The sequence below is a fragment of the Lactuca virosa genome, chromosome 6 (genome assembly GCF_052849685.1).
Source record: "Lactuca virosa cultivar CGN04683 chromosome 6, Lactuca_virosa_CGN04683_v6, whole genome shotgun sequence".
Lineage (NCBI taxonomy): Eukaryota > Viridiplantae > Streptophyta > Magnoliopsida > Asterales > Asteraceae > Lactuca > Lactuca virosa.
The window spans coordinates 82,223,113-82,244,291 of record NC_136431.1 but is presented as its reverse complement, the minus strand read 5'-3'; the positions used below and the strand labels follow the sequence as shown (position 1 = coordinate 82,244,291).

The window sequence follows — 21,179 nt, the reverse complement described above, 5'->3', positions numbered from 1 at the left end:
ACACCCTTTCGCTGACAAGCGAGTACTACGGCTCCCCGTAGCATCACAACACCCCTTCACTGACTAGTGAGTACTACGGCTCCCCGTAGCATCACAACACCCTCTCATACTAACTCATGGATGTTGCAGCTCCCTGTAGCCTTACAGTACTTTCTCTTACCATCCCACGGTCTCATCCTCTAGTCGACGCCATACTATGCATCCATTAACCCATGTTCCGCGGCCCAACATAGATAGATGCACACACCATCCAAAAGTGAGAATCACTACTCCTGACGGCAATCGTCATGACAAAACTCCTTTTCTCACTACAAATCTCATTCTTAAATAATCTCTTAACTCATAACTCAAAATAATCTGGAATTAAGGACATCATACCCGGATACCTCGGTACACAATCACAGAATCTCATGATGTTTTACCCAAACCACAGATCTCATACCTACGGCACCATACTCGGATACCGCATTGCTCTTTCAGAATCTCACAACCCACCTTCCTCTCGCACCACTCGAATCTCCGAGTATTCCATCTCCCAATTGAAAACACAGAGGCATCGCCAATGGCTCAGAACATGATGTCGAAAACCCGAAACTCCCCCTCTACTGATCATTACTCACACGGAACTACTCATATCGACCCTGAAATTGGTTGACGAATCAACGGTTGCCCTTCCGAGGGTATAGATTACAATCTATACCATCACTTGTAAATCTCAGCTATTGCATCTGCAATCCAGCGACCCAATCGCACTCGAACTCGACATATGCTAACCCCGAAAAGCACATGCCACAAAGAATCTTCTAATTCACTCATCCTTTCTCAAACACATACCACATGCATTATCTCGCTCTGCACCTAGCCTCCATCACCAATAACCCTGGACTCATGAACCCGCACCGCAGGTCTCTATATCTAGATCTTTAACCGTTCTCGAACAAATCTCTGATCCCCTCAATAAAATACCCGGTTCTCCCCCACTTAGGCTTCGAACCGTCACCAATTCGCGCACCAACAATCTATCCCACAGACTGTTTCCACTGGTAACATCGCACCTACTCTTGGAAGGTGCTATGCAACGCTCGATGATCTCCCCGACAGAGATCAAGCAACTCCCAATACCCCGAATCTCATATGAAATCCTCAGAACCTCCCATCATGACTGCCTCTAGTCATTCAGAATCTCACACCATTCCATCACCGGACCTCCCAACTGTCCAGTATCAACCCTGACTCTTAGTCTGGAGATAATGAACTATCATTTTCCTCCTCCTCGACTCCTCAACCAACGCTCCATCACGTCACTTATGATATGAGCAGAACCCATATTACCGCTCTCGATACCCATCAAGGACAATAAGAGCCACCGCCCTGATATACTCCTCTTGATCGTCCGACGTTGTAGCTAACATATGCCCTACTATACTCAAATAGGGTGTATACTGGTCCTTGACCATCTCAGTCCCCACTGACGACCTGTTCAATCTATATTTTTACCTTGCGGCAGACCTACTGCCATATACTCTGATTGAAGATCGCCATCAGTGCAATCCCACAGGGCTCACTCCCAAACTCAGAAACCGAGATCTCAACACCTCTTACGTCTCCCACAGGAAACGGAATTAGCACCACTCTGGTCACAGAAAGTGACATCTCCACTATCGGCCGGTCGCCCAGCCCAGACCGTATTCTTCCATAACGCACCATCCCTACTCATCCCTAAGTCTTGCGACTCCAACTGGTATCTCACCAACAATCCCTTGAGCTAACTCGATTTCCCTCTCAAGGTATACTCCACTAAAACTCGTTCATCATGGCCCTCTGGCCCCATACTCTTTCACATCTGATCTCAGTCTAGACAATCACCACGGAATAACCTGTGAAACCAGAAGCACTAACCGCCACATGTCGTGGTACTCAAACCATGTGGCCGCCTCTCGATCTGCTACAAATCATGGTACCCGAACCATGACATCACCTCTCGATCTGCTACAAATCATGGTACTCGAACCATGACATCAACTATCGATCTGCTACTTATCATGGTACTCGAACCATGACATCAACTCTCGATCTGCTACTTAGATCCTCCGGAATACTCCCTGCATCGAGTATGGGTCCTCTGCTTTCAGTAGTACAGGCCCATACTACCTGCCACATCTACCCATACTCTCTACACGGACCATCCAAGATTCCCTAAGTAGCTGCTTAACCTCCTCAATCACCAATCCCAACATGCGTGCTCGCTCCCCAGCGAAATGCTCTATTCTGACAGGACTAAGGTCACTTCCTAGGCTCTTCCTAGGTTCTCACACTTCTCCGCCATCAGCTGCTGAGAAACTCCTTATGATACCAGTCATCTACCTCCTGAATATCGTCATGTTCACTAGGTAGCTGACTCCCATCATCGGAAATTCCACAAAGCACGAAGCAAGCAACATTCAGGCATCGAATAAACACGTAAAACCCACTTTAGGTGATAATTCCACTTGCTCTACTCATACTCAAAAGATATCACCGAACTCTGCAACTCTACCCCTCGCGGGTATCTAACTACTCTCTCAATAGGCTCCACAAATGCTCATCTAGGTATCTCTCCTAGATTACTCCTCTACTCAAATCCCTCTCTAAAGGATTCCTGTTGGATACTCTCACTCAGCACATACTCGAAAGTGCATCACAGATAGCAGCAACTCCTGGGCTAAGGCATCACAAATCAGGCCACTCTAGTCCTAAATATGAATACCTAGCCTACTCTAGCATGCATAATATCTCATAACACATAACGTAAGGGTATTTTGGGAAATCACCGTTCGGGCGTTGGCTGATTGTACACACTGCTCTTTTCTGCTTTCTCTTGAAATCTTTTACTCGTTTTGGAAAAATCGTTTCTTTTGAAAACTTTTCTCAAATCCTCAGTTTGAGTCCACATATGCCCGAAGGTGTATCCGAATCCCTCAAACCAAGGCTCTGATACCAACTTGTAACGACGTGAAAATTTAAAACAATTTTTCATTTTTCAAACATAACATATCTCATATAATCATCTCAAAACACAAGTGTATAAAATGTTATCATGTTAAAACATATCTCAGAATCTCAAACACAAAGTCCTCTGTCAGTGTGTACAAATCATGCCGGTGCCTTCCCGCGATCCTCGCTAGTACCTGAAACACATATGACATAACACGGTAAGCATAAATGCTTAGTGAGTTCCCCAAAATACCACATACAACAAATTCACCACTCGAGGCTACACTCTGTAGGACCCTCCAGCCCATGTATCTCAGCGGGACCCTCCAGTCCCATAGCTCGTTGGACCCTCTGGTCCGGTCTAGCTCGTTGGACCCTCTAGTCCGGTCTGGTTGAGCCTTCCGGCCTCATATATCGTTGGACCTTCCGGTCCGGTCTACAATAATACATAGCATAATATCACATAGATAAGATGCATAACTCAAGTAAGCACATAAGACCTTCCGGTCACACATAAATACCACTCTAGGTAACGTATAATGAGAAGACTCACCTCGTATGATGTCTTGTAACTCATGTGCTCGATATCCCCGAACTCGAAACAATGACCTAGCCCCCGCCTAATTACATAAAGCAATTATCTCAAATCAATAACGGCTCTCAAGGCTAGACTAATCCCTTCCTATGTTCTCTCAGAAGGTTAAAAGACCATTTTACCCCTCTAATGGTCCAAAAGTCTACATGTTAACCAAACCTCAAAAGTCAACGAAAGTCAACTGTAGGGAGGTACGCTGCGTGTACCAGCTCTGTACGCGGGGCGTACTCCGTGGTCATCCAGAATCGGGGAACTCGACCCCCTACGCGGCGCGTACTGGGAATACGCCCAGCGTAAGTCCCTGTTTCATACTTTCATGATTTTTGGTCTGAATAGATTAAGACATAAGCTCATATCTCAGATCCAAGCACTCTACTGACTCTTAAGCCATAAAGTCGAAACCTTTAAGCCTTTGCATAACTGTAAAGGTTACCAATCACTTCAAACACATATCCTCTTTCCCCATTAAGCCCTAATCTCATGCATGACTTAATCTTAACGTCCAAGATTGGATTTTTATGGATCTACAACACAAAATACACTGAAATGGGGTAGATCAAGGTCCGTGGAGTTCCTTTGCTCAAAATTCTCCACCTTTGGGACTTAAACCCTAAAAATGCTCCTATATGATGTTCATAATAAAAGAGTGGTAAAGTTTGAAGCTTTTTACCTTTGTGAGAAGCTCCTCACTCAGTTTAGCTCAGATCTAGTAGCTTGGACTCCAATCTTTCCTCTTCAAGGTCTTCTCTTCTTCTTCACAAGCACACAATGACACTTTCAAGCTCAAATACCCACACACAAGTTTAGAACGAAGGTTAGCTCTTTTAGGGTTCCACTCTCTGGAAATGGTGGCTGGGATGGAGGCCATAGCATTCCTTTTATAGTGCTCATGTCTTATTTAGGGTTTTGACTTTGGGCCCATTACGCCCAGCGTAACTATGGTACGCCCAGCGTAACTATGGTACGCCCAGCGTACCTGGGTAAAGTCCGTGTCAAAGGCACGCCCATGGGTACGCGCAGCGTACTCTTCAGTACGTCCAGCGTACCCACTCGTCACCATTTTCTATTTTGGGCTAATTTTGACAACTTGGAAAAGAAGAAGGATTAAAGAGATATACTTAAATTCCAGGATGTTACAATTCTCCCCCACTTGAATTAGATTTCGCCCTCGAAATCGCTCTTTATCAACACAAGATTGAACCGATAATCCGAAAAGCACCACCGAAAGGACCTCTTATCATACAACAATCTCTTCCAAAGACACCTGATCCCAACAGGAACTCCCGACCCCGAAGAAGGACAGGCCCAACTGTCGCTGCGGTACTCGATCTGACTCATTCCGAACTTGAAAACTCCAGTGGTCTGTCTCCCTGCCAGACCACCCTCGCAAAATATCATGTTAATCTCTCATCTATTAACAGACTCTAAGAACACTCTATCAACCTTGATTCTCTAATCGATCCCGGTCGAACTCAAGTGGAATGGAAAGGTCATAACCCACCAATGACCCACCGCCTGAACAACTATCAGAACTTATCGAAAAGAATAAATCCCAAAAATCTGACCTCAAACACAAGAAAAGACCACACTCACTTGGAAGTATCCTCTGACTCCCATAGACATAAGCCCCAGCTTCCTCTCAGATTTTCCCTTTCAATACTGAGCACCAGGTCAGCTCCCGACCCAATAGATGAACCTCCAAAGGTTACTCATTGCAAACCAAAACGTCTCACCGACTTCCCTCTCACGATGACTATCTCATCTCATCGCGACACACAAGTCACAAATTCGCTTTATCCCAAGCGAGTGCTACAACTCATCTGAAATCGTATCGCTTCCGACCCTTAGTCATCTTCCACCCACTGGTTCCATCCGCCCTGCGAGTATTCTCATACCAACGAACTGACCCACTCTGGTCAAATAAATCAGATGAAGATCAATATCCCTCAAAATGAAACCCATTTACAAAACCGAAACCTCATCTCGCCTACTCAACACACGAACGAATCCAGACTCAAGCTCGAGAGTCTGATTCAACAACAGGCTTGGAACCACTCAATTCCAATTTGGTACTCAAATCATGACCCAAGATTCGCGAATTTAAGCACACACCTTCTCCCCACTTCCTTCCGGTTACGACAATCCCCACTCAACCGGGGATATATCAATTCCCAACTGACATGGAGAACCCCGTCTCACCCCTGGTTCGGCAACCAGGCTTCTGAAGACTCAAACGGTAAGGCTACCCAAGCCTAAGAACTCCTCTGCGTCATACTCTGACTAGTGAATACTACGACTCCCCGTAGCATCACAACACCCTCTCGCTGACTAGTGAGTACTACGGCTCCCCGTAGCTTTACAACACCCTTTTGCTGACTAGTGAGTACTACGGCTCCCCGTAGCTTTACAACACCCTTTTGCTGACTAGTGAGTACTACGGCTCCCCGTAGCATCACAACACCATTTTGCTGACAAGCGAGTACTACGGCTCCCCGTAGCATCACAACACCCTCTTGCTGACTAGGGAGTACTACGGCTCCCCGTAGCATCACAACACCCTCTTGCTGACTAGTGAGTACTACGGCTCCCCGTAGCATCACAACACCCTCTTGCTGACTAGTGAGTACTACGGCTCCCCGTAGCATCACAACACCCTTTCGCTGACAAGCGAGTACTACGGCTCCCCGTAGCATCACAACACCCTCTCGTACTAACTCATGGATGCTGCAGCTCCCTGTAGCCTTACAATACTTTCTCTTACCATCCCTCGGTCTCATCCTCTAGTCGACGCCATACTATGCATCCATTAACCCATGTTCCGCGGCCCAACATAGATAGATGCACACACCATCCAAAAGTGAGTATCACTACTCCTGACGGCAATCATCATGACAGAACTCCTTTTCTCACTACAAATCTCATTCTTAAATAATCTCTTAACTCATAACTCAAAATAATCTGGAATTAAGGACATCATACCCGGATACCTCGGTACACAATCACAGAATCTCATGATGTTTTACCCAAACCACAGATCTCATACCTACGGCACCATACTCGGATACCGCATTGCTCTTTCAGAATCTCACAACCCACCTTCCTCTCGCACCACTCGAATCTCCAAGTATTCCATCTCCCAATTGAAAACACAGAGGCATCGCCAATGGCTCAGAACATGATGTCGAAAACCCGAAACTCCCCCTCTACTGATCATTACTCACACGGAACTACCCATATCGACCCTGAAATTGGTTGACGAATCAACGGTTGCCCTTACGGGGGTATAGATTACAATCTATACCTTCACTTGCAAATCTCAGCTATTGCATCTGCAATCCAGCGACCCAATCACACTCGAACTCGACATATGCTAACCGCGAAAAGCACAGGCCACAAAGAATCTTCTAATTCGCTCATCCTTTCTCAAACACATACCACATGCATTATCTCGCTCTGCACCTAGCCTCGATCACCAATAACCCTGGACTCATGAACCCGCACCGCAGGTCTCTATATCTAGATCTTTAACTGTTCTCGAACAAATCTCTGATCCCCTCAATAAAATACCCGGTTCTCCCCCACTTAGGATTCGAACCGTCACCAATTGGCACACCAACAATCTATCCCACAGACTGTTTCCACTGGTAACATCGCACCTACTCTTGGAAGGTGCTACGCAACGCTTGATGATCTCCCTGACAGAGATCAAGCAACTCCCAATACCCCGAATCTCAGATGAAATCATCAGAACCTCCCATCATGACTGCCTCTAGTCATTCAGAATCTCACACCATTCCATCACCGGACCTCCCAACTGTCCAGTATCAACCCCGACTCTTAGTATGGAGATAATGAACAATCATTTTCCTCCTCCTCGACTCCTCAACCAACGCTCCATTACGTCAATTATGATATGAGCAGAACCCACATTACCGCTCTCGATACCCATCAAAGACAATAAGAGCCACCGCCCTGATATACTCCTTTTGATCGTCCGACGTTGCAGCTAACATATGCCCTACTATACTCAAATAGGGTATATCCTGGTCCTTGACCATCTCAGTCCCCACTGACGACCTGTTCAAGCTATATCTTTACCTTGCGGCAGACCTACTGCCATATACTCTGATTGTAGATCGCCATCAGTGCAATCCCACAGGGCTCACTCCCAAACTCAGAAACCAAGATCTCAACACCTCTTACGTCTCCCACAGGAAACGGAATTAGCACCACTCTGGTCACAGAAAGTGACATCTCCACTATCGGCCGGTCGCCCAGCCCAGACCGTATTCTTCCATAACGCACCATCCCTACTCATCCCTGAGTCTTGCGACTCCAAATGGTATCTCACCAACAATCCCTTGGAGCTAACTCGATTTCCCTATCAAGGGATACTCTACTAAAACTCGTTCATCATGGCCCTCTGGCCCCATACTCTTTCACATCTGATCTCAGTCTAGACAATCACCATGACATCACCTCTCGATCTGCTACAAATCATGGTACTCAAACCATGACATCAACTATCGATCTGCTACTTATCATGGGACTCGAACCATGACATCAACTCTCGATCTGCTACTTAGATCCTCTGGAATACTCCCTGCATCGAGTATGGGTCCTCTGCTTTCAGTAGTACAGGCCCATACTACCTGCCACATCTACCCATACTCTCTACACGGACCATCCAAGATTCCCTAAGTAGCTGCTCAACCTCCTCAATCACCAATCCCAACACGCGTGCTCGCTCCCCAGCGAAATGCTCTACTCTGACAGGACTAAGGTCACTTCCTAGGCTCTTCCTAGGTTCTCACACTTCTCCGCCATCAGCTGCTGAGAAACTCCTTATGATGTCAGTCATCTACCTCCTGAATATCGTCACATTCACTAGGTAGCTGACTCCCATCATCGGAAATTCCACAAAGCACGAAGCAAGCAACATTCAGGCATCGAATAAACACGTAAAACCCACTCTAGGTGATAATTCCACTTGCTCTACTCATACTCAAAAGATATCACCGAACTATGCAACTCTACCCCTCGCGGGTATCTAACTACTCTCTCAATAGGCTCCACAAATGCTCATCTAGGTATCTCTCCTAGATTACTCCTCTACTCAAATCCCTCTCTAAAGGATTCCTGTTGGATACTCTCACTCAGCACATACTCGAAAGCGCATCACAGATAGCAGCAACTCCTGGGCTAAGGCATCATAAATCAGGCCACTCTAGTCCTAAATATGAATACCTAGCCTACTCTAGCATGCATAATATCTCATAATATCTCATAACACATAACGTAAGGGTATTTTGGGAAATCACTGTTCGGGCGTTGGCTGATTGTACACACTGCTCTTTTCTGCTTTCTCTTGAAATCTTTTACTCGTTTTGGAAAAATCATTTCTTTTGAAAACTTTTCTTAAATCCTCAGTTTGAGTCCACATATGCCCGAAGGTGTATCCGAATCCCTCAAACCAAGGATCTGATACCAACTTGTAACGACGTGAAAATTTAAAACAATTTTTCATTTTTCAAACATAACATATCTCATATAATCATCTCAAAACTCAAGTGTATCAAATGTTATCATGTTAAAACATATCTCAGAATCTCAAACACAAAGTCCCCTGTCAGTGTGTACAAATCATGTCGGCGCCTTCCCGCGATCCTCGCTAGTACCTGAAATGCATATCACATAACACGGTAAACATAAATGCTTAGTGAGTCCCCCAAAATACCACATACAACAAATTCGCCACTCGAGGCTACACTCTGTAGGACCCTCCGGCCCATGTGTCTCAGTGGGACCCTCCAGTCCTATAGCTCGTTGGACCCTCTGGTCCGGTCTAGCTCGTTGGACCCTCTGGTCCGGTCTAGCTCGTTGGACCCTCTAGTCCGTTCTGGTTGAGCCTTCCGGCCTCATATATCGTTGGACCTTCCGGTCCGGTCTACAATAACACATAGCATAATATCACATAGATAAGATGCATAACTCAAGTAAGCACATAAGACCTTCCGGTCACACATAAATACCACTCTAGGTAACGTATAGTGAGAAGACTCACCTCGTATGATGTCTTGTAACTCATGTGCTCGATATCCCCGAACTCGAAACAATGACCTAGCCCCCACCTAATTACATAAAGCAATTATCTCAAATCAATAACGGCTCTCAAGGCTAGACTAATCCCTTCCCATGTTCTCTCAGAAGGCTAAAAGACCATTTTACCCCTCTAATGGTCCAAAAGTCCTACATGTTAACCAAACCTCAAAAGTCAACGAAAGTCAACTGTAGGGAGGTACGATGCGCGTACCAGCTCTGTACGCAGGGGGTACTCCGTGGTCATCCAAAATCGGGGAACTCGACCCCTACGCAGCGCGTACTAGGATTACGCCCATCATAAGTCCCAGTTTCATACTTTCATGATTTTTGGTCTGAATAGATTAAGACATAAGCTCATATCTCAGATCCAGGCACTCTACTGACTCTTAAGCCATAAAGTCGAAACCTTTAAGCCTTTGCATGGCTGTAAAGGTTACCAATCACTTCAAACACATATCCTCTTTCCCCATTAAGCCCTAATCTCATGCATGACTTAATCTTAACATCCAAGATTGGATTTTTATGGATCTACAACACAAAATACACTAAAATGGGGTAGATCAAGGTCCATGGAGTTCCTTTGCTCAAAAGTCTCCACCTTTGGGACTTAAACCCTAAAAATGCTCCTATATGATGTTCATAATAAAAGAGTGGTAAAGTTTGAAGCTTTTTACCTTTGTGAGAAGCTCCCCACTCAGTTTAGCTCATATCTAGTAGCTTGGACTCCAATCTTTCCTCTTCAAGGTCTTCTCTTCTTCTTCACAAACACACAATGACACTTTCAAGCTCAAATACCCATACACAAGTTTATAACGAAGGTTAGCTCTTTTAGGGTTCCACTCTCTGGAAATGGTGGCTGGGATGGAGGCCATATCATTCCTTTTATAGTGCTCATGTCTTATTTAGGGTTTTGAGTTTGGGCCCATTACGCCCAACGTAACTATGGTACGCGCAGCGTACCTGGGTAAAGTCTGCGTCAAAGGCACGCCCATGGGTACGCGCATCGTACTCTTCAGTACGCCCAACGTACCCACTCGTCACCATTTTCTATTTTGGGCTAATTTTGACAACTTGGAAAAGAAGAAGGATTAAAGAGATATACTTAAATTTCAGGATGTTACAACTAGATTTGTATCAGATCTGATGTTTTTGAGTTCTAACACCGACAAATGTCACCATTACATTCAACCGCCGCCACCACTGATGTCCTGACGCTCCTATAAAACTCTTCTAGGTCACATCCATCTCTTGCTATCTAATCTTCAAGTACACACCACCAGATCTGCATCAGATCTGATGTTTTTGATGTATTTCTGGTGTTGATCTAGTGGTTATTATGTAGTTTATGGTGGTCGACGGTGGTTCTACCACCAGATCTAATTTGTTTCACCTCCTCCTCCTCTTCTATTTCTCAGTTTTTTCTCTGTCGCCGCTGATCGCCCCATACCAGATCTACATAAGTATGATCAGATCTGACATTTAGATGTGATTTCATAAAGCCTTTTGTTTTCTAACAAGCTTCCTCGCCTCAGATCGTCTGAAAATCCACCAAATGTCATCAACCTCTTAGATCTAAAGCCAAAGATGCACCAATTTCTCAGGTGTAGTCAGATCACGTTGTGCTTGGTGCATTTTCAGGCATAGATATGGTGTTTATGGAGCATTTCATGGTGGCCAGTGTTGGTTCCACCACCACATCAGATATGTTCCACAACCACCGTCCCCTTCCCTTTATTCTCTTTTTATCTGATATGTTCACTGATGGTATTTTGAAAAATAAGTTCTGAAAATAATGTACACATAAGGTGTTTGATGAAAAACAATATTCCGAGACTCTAAGCAACACGAAAATCTCAGATCTGGAAACAATGTGCACACAAGGTGTTTGATGAAATGTCTTAACGAGATCTGTAAGTTTTTAAGTTATGAATAAGTGTTTAAAACTTTGTATTAAGCTGTAAACTAGTGTCTCGAATGTGTATTATACTATGAATTCTGATTTTGATGCATTAATTTGTGAATTAGTGTTTGAAATATTGAATTAAGCTTTGAATTAGCGTCTGAAATGTTGTATTAGACTGTGAATTCTGATTTTATTATCCATATCTGAATTTTATACTTGTAAATGAGTTATGAATGTAGTGTATTAAACTGTAAATATATGTTTTTATGCATTAATTTGTAAATATGTAAGTTATTAAGTTGTGAATGTGTATTTTTTTATGTACTAAGTTGTGAATTAATGTTAGAAATATTAAATTAAGTTGTGAATTAGTGTATGAATAATTGAATTAAGTTGTGAATTAGTGTGTGAAATGTTGAATTAAACTGTGAATTCTGATTTTTTTAATCCATATATGATTTTTTAGGGAATAATGTTGGCGGTGTTGACATTGATGCTTGGTGATGGCGATGGTTGATGGCAACATATAGTAGTTAGCAGTGTTGATGTTGGTGGTGGTGGTAGAGTAATAATATGTTCTATTCCTCACTAATCTTCTTTGCTGATTTCAGATAAGTTATCATCTTTTATGATTCATGTATATATTTTTCTTATAACGTTTGCTTCTGAAGTATGAGATAATTTATGTATGTATTAGATTACAAATGAGTTGTTTATACATTGAAATATGAGATTATATTTGTAAATAAGCTGTGAATGTATTGTATTAAACTGTGAGTTTGTTGTGTTCAGTTGTAAGTTTATTTACAACTTAGTATAATAAATTTACAATTTAATAGACAAAAAGGTCTCTAGATATGAACATATAATTGTTACTTTAAGTTAAAGTATATAGTTGTGCATATATAATTTTTTTGTATTAAATTATGAAATATTATATTAAGTTGTGAATTTTGTGTATTAAACTGTGAAATGATTGTATTAAGATGTGAATTGACTGTATTAAGTTGTGATTTTTTTTATGAATTTTTTTTTGCTTCTGAAATATGATAAGAAAGAATCATCATACAAATATGATTTTCTCTAACTTTAAATGAATTATATAAAATTTAAACTGTGAATATGGCGTAAATTAAACTTTGAAAAAACACCAACCTTTAGATCTAGAGGTATAAATATAAGTTTTAAGTTAAGAATATGACTTTTTTATATTTTAAATTGTTAATTTATTATATCAAGCTATAATTTTTATATATTAAACGATAATTGACTATATTCAGTTGTGAATTGATTGCATGTTGCTGTGATTTTTTTTATAATTTTTGTGTTAAAATATGAATGATTTATGTAAGAACTTTTGTATTAATTTCTTGAGAATATATTTATTTTTTGTGTTGTATAAGTATGTAAGAATGCCTTAGTTTTTATAATTATTTTGCATTAGATTCAAAATGGGTAAATCAATCAGTTTATTAAACTATGAATGTAGTATTTAACATGTCATTGTCTGACTTTATATACAAATCTCATTTGGAAGAAAGAATTGTTGTAATGTTGTCACAGGTGGTTGGTGGCGGCGTGTGATGGTGGTAGAGTTTGGGTTTGACTTGTCTAAATTTGAGAATTAGTGTAAAATAAGTTGTATTAAGTTGTAAATTTTGTGTATTAAACTATAAATGGACTATATAAAGTTGTATTTTATATATGTTTTGTGTTAAAGTATGAATGAATGCATGAATGAAAATATTAGACTAAAAAAAATTACAAACTTGCCATTTTCTTACCAAAAAGACAAAAATCAAGATTTTAACATACTTGAAAATATTCACAATACATATTTACTTATTAAACGAGGGTTCTTAGTCTTTTCTGGTTCTCATTTGAACCACTCTATATATATATATATATATATATATATATATATATATATATATATGTGTGTGTGTGTGTGTGAAATTAAAGTTGCAAGGTTATTAGAAGGTTTAGTTACGTTTAAAGAGAAAAATTTAAGTTTAATGGACTAAACTTGACAAACTAGATCACTTTATATTCGATCATGCCTTGACCTACCTAATAATCGAGGGACTTATTTAATTGGAAAGTTTTTAACTAGGGTTAACTTAGTAAACTATGAAAGTTATTTGGTGGTTAGACTTTATTTGTGGTCAAATGTAAATAACATAGAAATTGAGGGGTTGTTTGTGTAAAGACCGAAAAATCGTTACTTCATGATAAAAAAATTTAAGGAAAATGATGTGTTCGAATGCAAGAATAAAAGGTTAGAAAGTACATTGTCATTTAGAGAAAGTCAGCAAAAATCAAACATGTAGTAAACGTGGCGTGTGGCATAAAGATATGTAACATTTCATTTATAATTTGTCAAGTAACAATGAATAGATATATAGTTTGATAAGTGATAACCGAATTACAAACACCATAAACAAAAAAACGAACTAAATCCCAGAGAAAAGTATGCAACTATGCACACTATACCAAAAACTAACTACTATTGCACTCCCATTTTGAAGTCGTCAGACAGTTCAAATAACGACACCAATGGCAATGTTGGTACCCATTTTCCATGATACATCACTAAACCTGCGATAAATTTGCATTACAATTTACAATATCACATCCACATCATCTTGCCGTTAACAAATTTATAAATTATCGAATTTTGTTGTTCTTTTTTTTTTCAACAAAAATAAGTTGAAAATGAGTATAAACTATCATGGTCGGTGATAGGGGTGGGCAATAAGGGCTTGTGCATAGGGCCTAAAAATTTCAGGGCCCAACTTTTTTTTTTACTATATTCAGTTAAGCATTTTTAGCCCAAAGCAAAGATAGTCCATTTCAATCTCTTAAGTAGTCCACACGCGAGAAAAAGAAAGTATCGATCAAACGCAGCAGAAAAGATAGATCATCGAGATCGATCATTGACACTTCAGCCTTCAACGACAGAATCGACTAGCGAGGGCACTCCTACAAACCTGTTATTCTGCTATTTTGCTAAGTGCTAATCAAGTAAGTAATCGATTAATTGATCAATGTCATTGAAATCTTCAACTCCTGCGTAACTGTGTTGGAACAATTTGTAAATGTTCAGTTTGTAATTGAATGTCTATGTCATTAATTGATTAATTGATCAATACCAAAGGGCTTCTAGCCCAACGGTATCAGGTGTTGCCCTTCCTCCTTGAGGTTGAGGGTTCAACTCTCGTCAGAGACATATGTGGATTTAGGAGTAGTTTAGGATTATATTGTATTTGCCGTTCAAAAAAAAAGATTAATTGATCAATATCATTAATTGATTAGTTTGTAATCTCTTGAAACTTAAGACAATATGATAAAAATATTTATACAATGAGTGAGTCGTAATTGAATGTCTAATTGCCTATTATCATTTATCATTTGTAGTTTGTAATTTAATGTCCATTACCAATTTGCTATCATGAATACTAGGAGAGTTAATTACTTATTAAAATACAATGATTTTGTTATGTTTATTGTTATAAAGTTTATCCTCATTTAAAAAAAATAGTTTATGTAATTTAATTCGTTACATGTTAAGACCTAATGGTCATTTTATTCCTGGTCGTCCTGAGCATTTGAATCCTCAGGACCGGCCCTGTAAACTATAACAGATTATGAAAAATTAAAAACCCAATTATCAATCCGATTGATGGATTCAAAAGAATCCAACACGATTTTGGATTCACTAGTTACTGATTATAGTCTTTGTTTATTTTTTTTCAACGAATCCAACACAATTTTGGATTCACTTGTTAGTGATCATAGTCTTTGTTTTTTTTTTCAACGAATGATGGTTCCAAAAGAAATCCAACACATTTTTGTATTAATTTTGGAAACCATTAACCCATTACAAAATTTGGTTTTAAGCTCGATAGCAAATCTATTACAAGTTTACAACCGATTAAAAATAGGATATATACACTAAAGTCCCAATATTTTTATCGATTTGACAAGAAAGTCCTAAACTTTATTCTTTTGACAGTAAAGTCCAAATTACTGCCAGTTTTTGACACTTTTACCATTTTTTCCCGGTTAGCCGGTAATTAGGATTTTTTTGTCAAAAAAAGAAAAATAAAGTTTAGAATCTTCTTGTCAAATCATCAATTAGGACTTTACTGTAAAAAAATAATAATAAAGTTTATGACTTTCTTGTCAAATCGTTGAAAATATTGGGACTTTACTGTATATATTATTTTTTTTGTTAGAAATTTAATGGTATGATACTTTTTAAGCATAAGAGTTATTGAAACCTTCACTAGTCAGCTAGATCCTATTGAAATCCTTAACGTTTGCTTTTTGTTAAATCGTTTTTTTAATCTCAACAAACCGACATTGAAAAAAATGAAGATAATCAAGAAAGAAAGAACCAGAGTTGTGTTGTTTGTGTTTGTATAATCTGTCTTCACTTTTTAGTTCAAGATTTGGTGGCGAGGCAAGAAGAAAGTTTTACAAGGGTGACATATACATACCCTTAAATTTCTAACTGACTAGAGAATGTTTCAATAACTCTTATGCTTAAAGAGTATCATACTATTAAATTTCTAACAAAAAATGATATATGCACTAAAGTCTCAATATTTTCAACTATTTGACAAGAAAGTCGTAAACTTTATTTTTTTTGACAAAAAGTCATAATTACCGATAACCGGGAAAAAAGGGTAAAAGTGCCAAAAACTGCCGGTAATTTGGACTTTACTGTCAAAAAAATAAAGTTTAGGACTTTTTTGTCAAATCGATAAAAATATTGTGACTTTATTATATATATCCCATTAAAAATCCAATCGTGTCTATGCATTTCTAAATTTACCCGATGTTTTAACAATAATATCCATTGATCTATTGACTTCAAAATAGTTTAGCTATCCAACTTTTGTGTATTATAAAAATGTGATGTGTGACAATACTTGAATTATGTATGGCGTGACATGTAGTTGGGCCCATTATAAAAATGTGATGGATGACATTATGAATTTACAACTAATTTAATAAAAAATATGAATTATTGATCGAACATTTGAACTATATAAAATTAAAGACATGCATGTGTTATAATCAATCTACCTCTATAGTCTATACTATATTGCAAAAAAGCATAGATGTAAAATTCAAAAGTTAATACTAAGTATACATTTTTCACCTTCAAAAATAAAACGTGATCTAACTTATGTTATAACGAAAAGTTTGATTATTATTAAAAATATTTCAAATGTGATCTAGAAAACATAAAAAGAAAAAAAACCCCTCATAAACTACAACAAAACTGACAAATTCTAAGCAATAATAATTAAATAACCAGACGTGCACAAACATTAACATCCCTAAATGGCTAAATCTGGTTTCACATATGCTGGACGACTTTATATTTTTACAAATGATTCTCAATTAAATGAATCAAAAATTCTGTTTTGATTTATTTAACTCGTTATATTAAAAAAAATTAACAGTTTTTTATATAATAAGTTCATATATCTTTATCAAAATATGTAAAAAGTTAGATATCTACTTCATTACATAACTAAAAACATATAACCTCATAAAAAATTTAGGTATCTACATCTACCTCATTAAATTGACAGCATACCTTTTCTTTTTTATAAAAATATTAAATCCAACTTCTAATTAATCATCAAAAATTCAAAATAGAAGAAATAATAAGTAAATTAATATTTTTAATTAAAAAAACATTAAATAAAAACAGTATAATACATTGAAAACTGGTATGATAGTGTAAAGAGCGAGGGAGATATCGAGAGCCCCATGCTTTAAACACTGTTCAAACATTTTCACTTCTCTTCTTCGAATGAAGAAAGATTTGACAACATTTGTGCGTTTTGGGGGAAATTAAGAACCCTAATTTACGTTTTTGCAAAATCGTAAGCATAAATTATTGATTTGCTGTATGTCACATACATGAAAAGGTGAAAAAAGTTAAAAAACGCATCTTCTTCACCGTATCGCCGCTGCCTGTTGTCTGTCCCTTTCTTCACCCGCTGTGTACTTTTCGAAACTTACCTCTCACCAGATCCGTCGCTCTCTTCTTCCAAATCCTTAACCCTACATCTACACCTACTTCATCGCCATCAGTAAATGCAGCAGTCTTCGCGTATTCTTCAGGTAAACACTGCTCATTCACTCTCCTTTTGTTAACTGTAATCAGTACAGCATTTTTTTTTTTTTAACTTTAATTATTGTCGGTTTTGGAGCTTTTGCTTTTTTTGAATTTAGTATCTCTCACTCACTCCACCACCCCCACCAAATCTATCATTATTCATCACTAAAGTTCAGGTATTGTTCCGGATTATTTGCGCTTTTGTCTTGTAAACTGTTGCTTGGAATTGAATGGGGCCCGATTGGGTGTATGTTGTCTAGTCGTTTTGATTTGACATTTTGACTTGTTCAATGGATTTAGATCTGATGCTTAGTTGATCGTTTCCATTTGCAGAATTCTTAGCAATTTTCACCGGATAATCGATTATCGAATGATCAGCCTGACATAACTTTCAAATTCGGAATTCAAAAGGTCGATTCTTGCCAAGCATTCTGTAGTATAACAGGCTAGGGTTTTGATGGAGGGACGAGTGAGAAAGTACGGACATCACCATCAACAATTGAGTCCTGATAGAGCTAAAGTCTGGAAGGAGAGGTCTCCTAGGTATCAGCAACGGCAACCTGAGCCGGAGCCGGAGCTAGAGCTACGTCAGAAGAGTCGGAAAGTCCCTGTGGTTTACTATCTCTGTAGAAATCGACAACTTGAACATCCTCACTTCATCGAAGTTCCTCTTACGTCATCAGAGGGTCTTTTCTTAAGAGGTATACATAATACATATCATCTCACAATCAAATCCACCATTCTCTGTTTTAATGAAATAGTTAACCCGACGATTTTGTAAACATTTCTTTCAGACGTAATTGAAAAACTTAATGTTCTCAGAGGAAGAGGCATGGCGTCAACATACTCATGGTCTTGCAAGAGGTTTACAAACTTTCTTTTTCCTTATCAAATTCATATATCTGGTTACAAAAGTTTGATGGATAAAGATCTTATTTTGCTTACAGGAGTTACAAAAATGGATTTGTCTGGCATGATCTTTGTGAAGATGACCTAATTCTTCCCGCTAATGGCAATGAATATGTTCTCAAAGGCTCTGAACTCGTTGAAGAATGTAATTCAGGTACATATATCTTCATAACTCCTCTCATATCCTTCTTCTTCACCACTTCAAACACCCATCTTCATTCTTCACATCTGGAAACTCAAAAAATATCAATTTTTTCTTCATATTTCATAGGTCGTTTCACACCTCCCATAAAACTACAAGCCCTAAAACAATTACCAGAACCACCATCTTCAAGAAGTCAAGATGACTCATCATCTTCAACAAGCATGAGTGGTGTGTCCCCTGAATCAAGAGGTGAAAAATCCACAACATCAGGTGGTTGTCTAAGCTTAACAGAATACAAAATCTACAAAACCGATGGTCTTGCAGATGCTTCAACTCAAACAGACGAAAACATAAAAGGTAACAATAACAATAACAATAACATTAACAAACCCCAAGAAACATGCACACGTGGCGTTTCAACTGATGACATGGCAGTAGACTCATCTCCTCAAAACCTTAAACAAAACCCCGAGATACAACCAGGCCCATCTCCACCTTCTTCCTCCACAAGCTCTTCAATTGGAAAAACAGAAACTTTAGAGTCTTTAATAAAAGCTGATGCTAGTAAGTTAAATAGTTTTAGAAGACCAGAAATTCAAAGCAACACAAAGCTTAGGGCTACAGATATGTTGATGCAATTGATTTCATGTGGGTCAATTTCGGTCAAAGATCACAGCTTTGGGTTAATCCCATCTTACAAACCAAGATTTTCAGATTCAAAATTCCCATCTCCTTTGTTTTCAACATCTGTAATGTTGGGGGATCTTGATTGTTTGCCTGAAAATCCAAGATTTATGAGTATGAGATTAGAAGATAAAGAATACTTTAGTGGGAGTTTAGTGGAAACAAAAGTCATCAAAGAAGAAGGCGTCCCTACTTTAAAAAGATCATCTTCCTACAATGCTGACAGGTTTGTAATATTTGTAATCTTTAATTTATATTTCCAATTTTACCCTATCTATAAATATAGTAAAAGTACATTGTTATTATACCAATTTTATATGGATCTTGAAATGCAGGAGTGAAAATAGCGATCAAGTTTCAGAAACAACACGTACAAAGTGTATACCAAGATCACTCAAGGGTAAAAACGTAAAAAGTGAACCGATGAGATCTCCTATTTCTGATGGGCCTAGAATTTCATCAGAAGGCCCAAGTTCAAGAATTGTGTCACCTTGCCCTTCGAATTGCAGTAGTAAAAGAATGACAACCAAGAAACAATCAGGAAGATTGGAGTCTTTTCGGGAAGAGAAGGATAATATGGTCAAAATCGAAGAAAGTTAAGTTGTAGTCTGATTTCCGAATTTACCCTTCACTCTTTTCTATCAATATGTGCAATGTACTTTACTCTTTTTTTTTTTTTACTAATATATCTAATGTACTTTTTCTTTTACCCATGATATCAATATCATTGTATTTTTAGACAATATACAGAAAAGCCACTATATTTTAAAGTGGCTTTTCTGTAAATTGCTCTTATATTTTTTAACTGATAATAGCAACATGTTGACAATTTGTTATCCATAATATCAATGTGTTTACTTACGTTTTATTAATTATAGCAAATATGTAACAAATAAAGTAAATTGCATATTTTTATCAAAATGTAAAAAAACATTGTTATTATGTGTAAAAATAAAGTAAATGTGGTTGAGACTTGAGATTTTTAATTTCATGATAACAGGCTGGCTTCAGGAGCTAGGGTTATAATTCATTCAGAAGCACCATGTGATACAGAAATTTACTCGTAAGTTTGTTGAAATTCTTGTTGTATTCAAAATTGTTGTCTGATTTAGGCAATTAGAATTCTTCCATGGGTATTTTGGTAAATTGGGTCTGTGAAAAAATTTGAAAAATATCCAAGAAAAAAAAGGTGGGAGTAATTTAAGGAGAGGTGGGGTGAATTGAGTAGCCCCTCTCTTTTTGCCTTTTTATAGTCAGCTTTTATGGCTTTACAACTATAGATTCGGCTTTCATTATTGCATAGATTCTATTATTCTATTATACCTCCTTTTGGCATCCCTTAGGCTTTTAAATCACTTGCTTAAAAAGATGAAAGTTTAGTTATTTTATAAATATATAAAGACAAGAAAATGATAGGTTTTGAAAACAATTTGAAATAAAGATATATTTATTGGTGAAGATGTGGACAAATCATGGTGATTTTACTGCCACATATTATATGAGTGGTTATATAATATATATTCGTGAAGTTTTTGTTTTTATATGACATTGAAAGTAGGAAAAGAGATACATTGACTTGGGAAAGTCAACACATAGGATTCTCTAGTGACTTTGTACTTTTTTATATATGCTAAAAGCCAATCTCCAAGTCAAAATTTACTAAATTTGTTACTTTATTTTAGTTGTCGGAAGTTGATGGAGAACCAATGAGATTAAATAATCTCAA

General features: G+C 38.4%; 1 protein-coding gene across 4 annotated transcripts; it reads left to right on the top strand.

Annotated features, from left to right (window-relative positions):
* The first annotated feature begins 17,344 nt into the window (after nt 1-17,344).
* Nucleotides 17,345-20,730, top strand: LOC145119718 (UPSTREAM OF FLC protein (DUF966)). Of its 4 annotated transcripts, none has more exons than XM_079055429.1 (7): nt 17,345-17,720; nt 18,049-18,416; nt 18,510-18,579; nt 18,663-18,778; nt 18,896-19,679; nt 19,789-20,049; nt 20,454-20,730. In XM_079055429.1, the coding sequence occupies exons 2-7, from the start codon at nt 18,173-18,175 to the stop codon at nt 20,518-20,520; spliced, it is 1,542 nt and encodes a 513-aa protein (XP_078911555.1). In that variant the 5' UTR covers nt 17,345-17,720; nt 18,049-18,172; the 3' UTR covers nt 20,521-20,730. The 4 variants fall into 4 exon arrangements, with proteins under 4 accessions (XP_078911555.1, XP_078911556.1, XP_078911558.1 ...); XM_079055430.1 differs by having other exon boundaries at nt 17,345-17,891; XM_079055431.1 differs by lacking the exon at nt 17,345-17,720 and adding an exon at nt 17,939-17,962.
* The last annotated feature ends 449 nt before the right edge of the window (nt 20,731-21,179 follow it).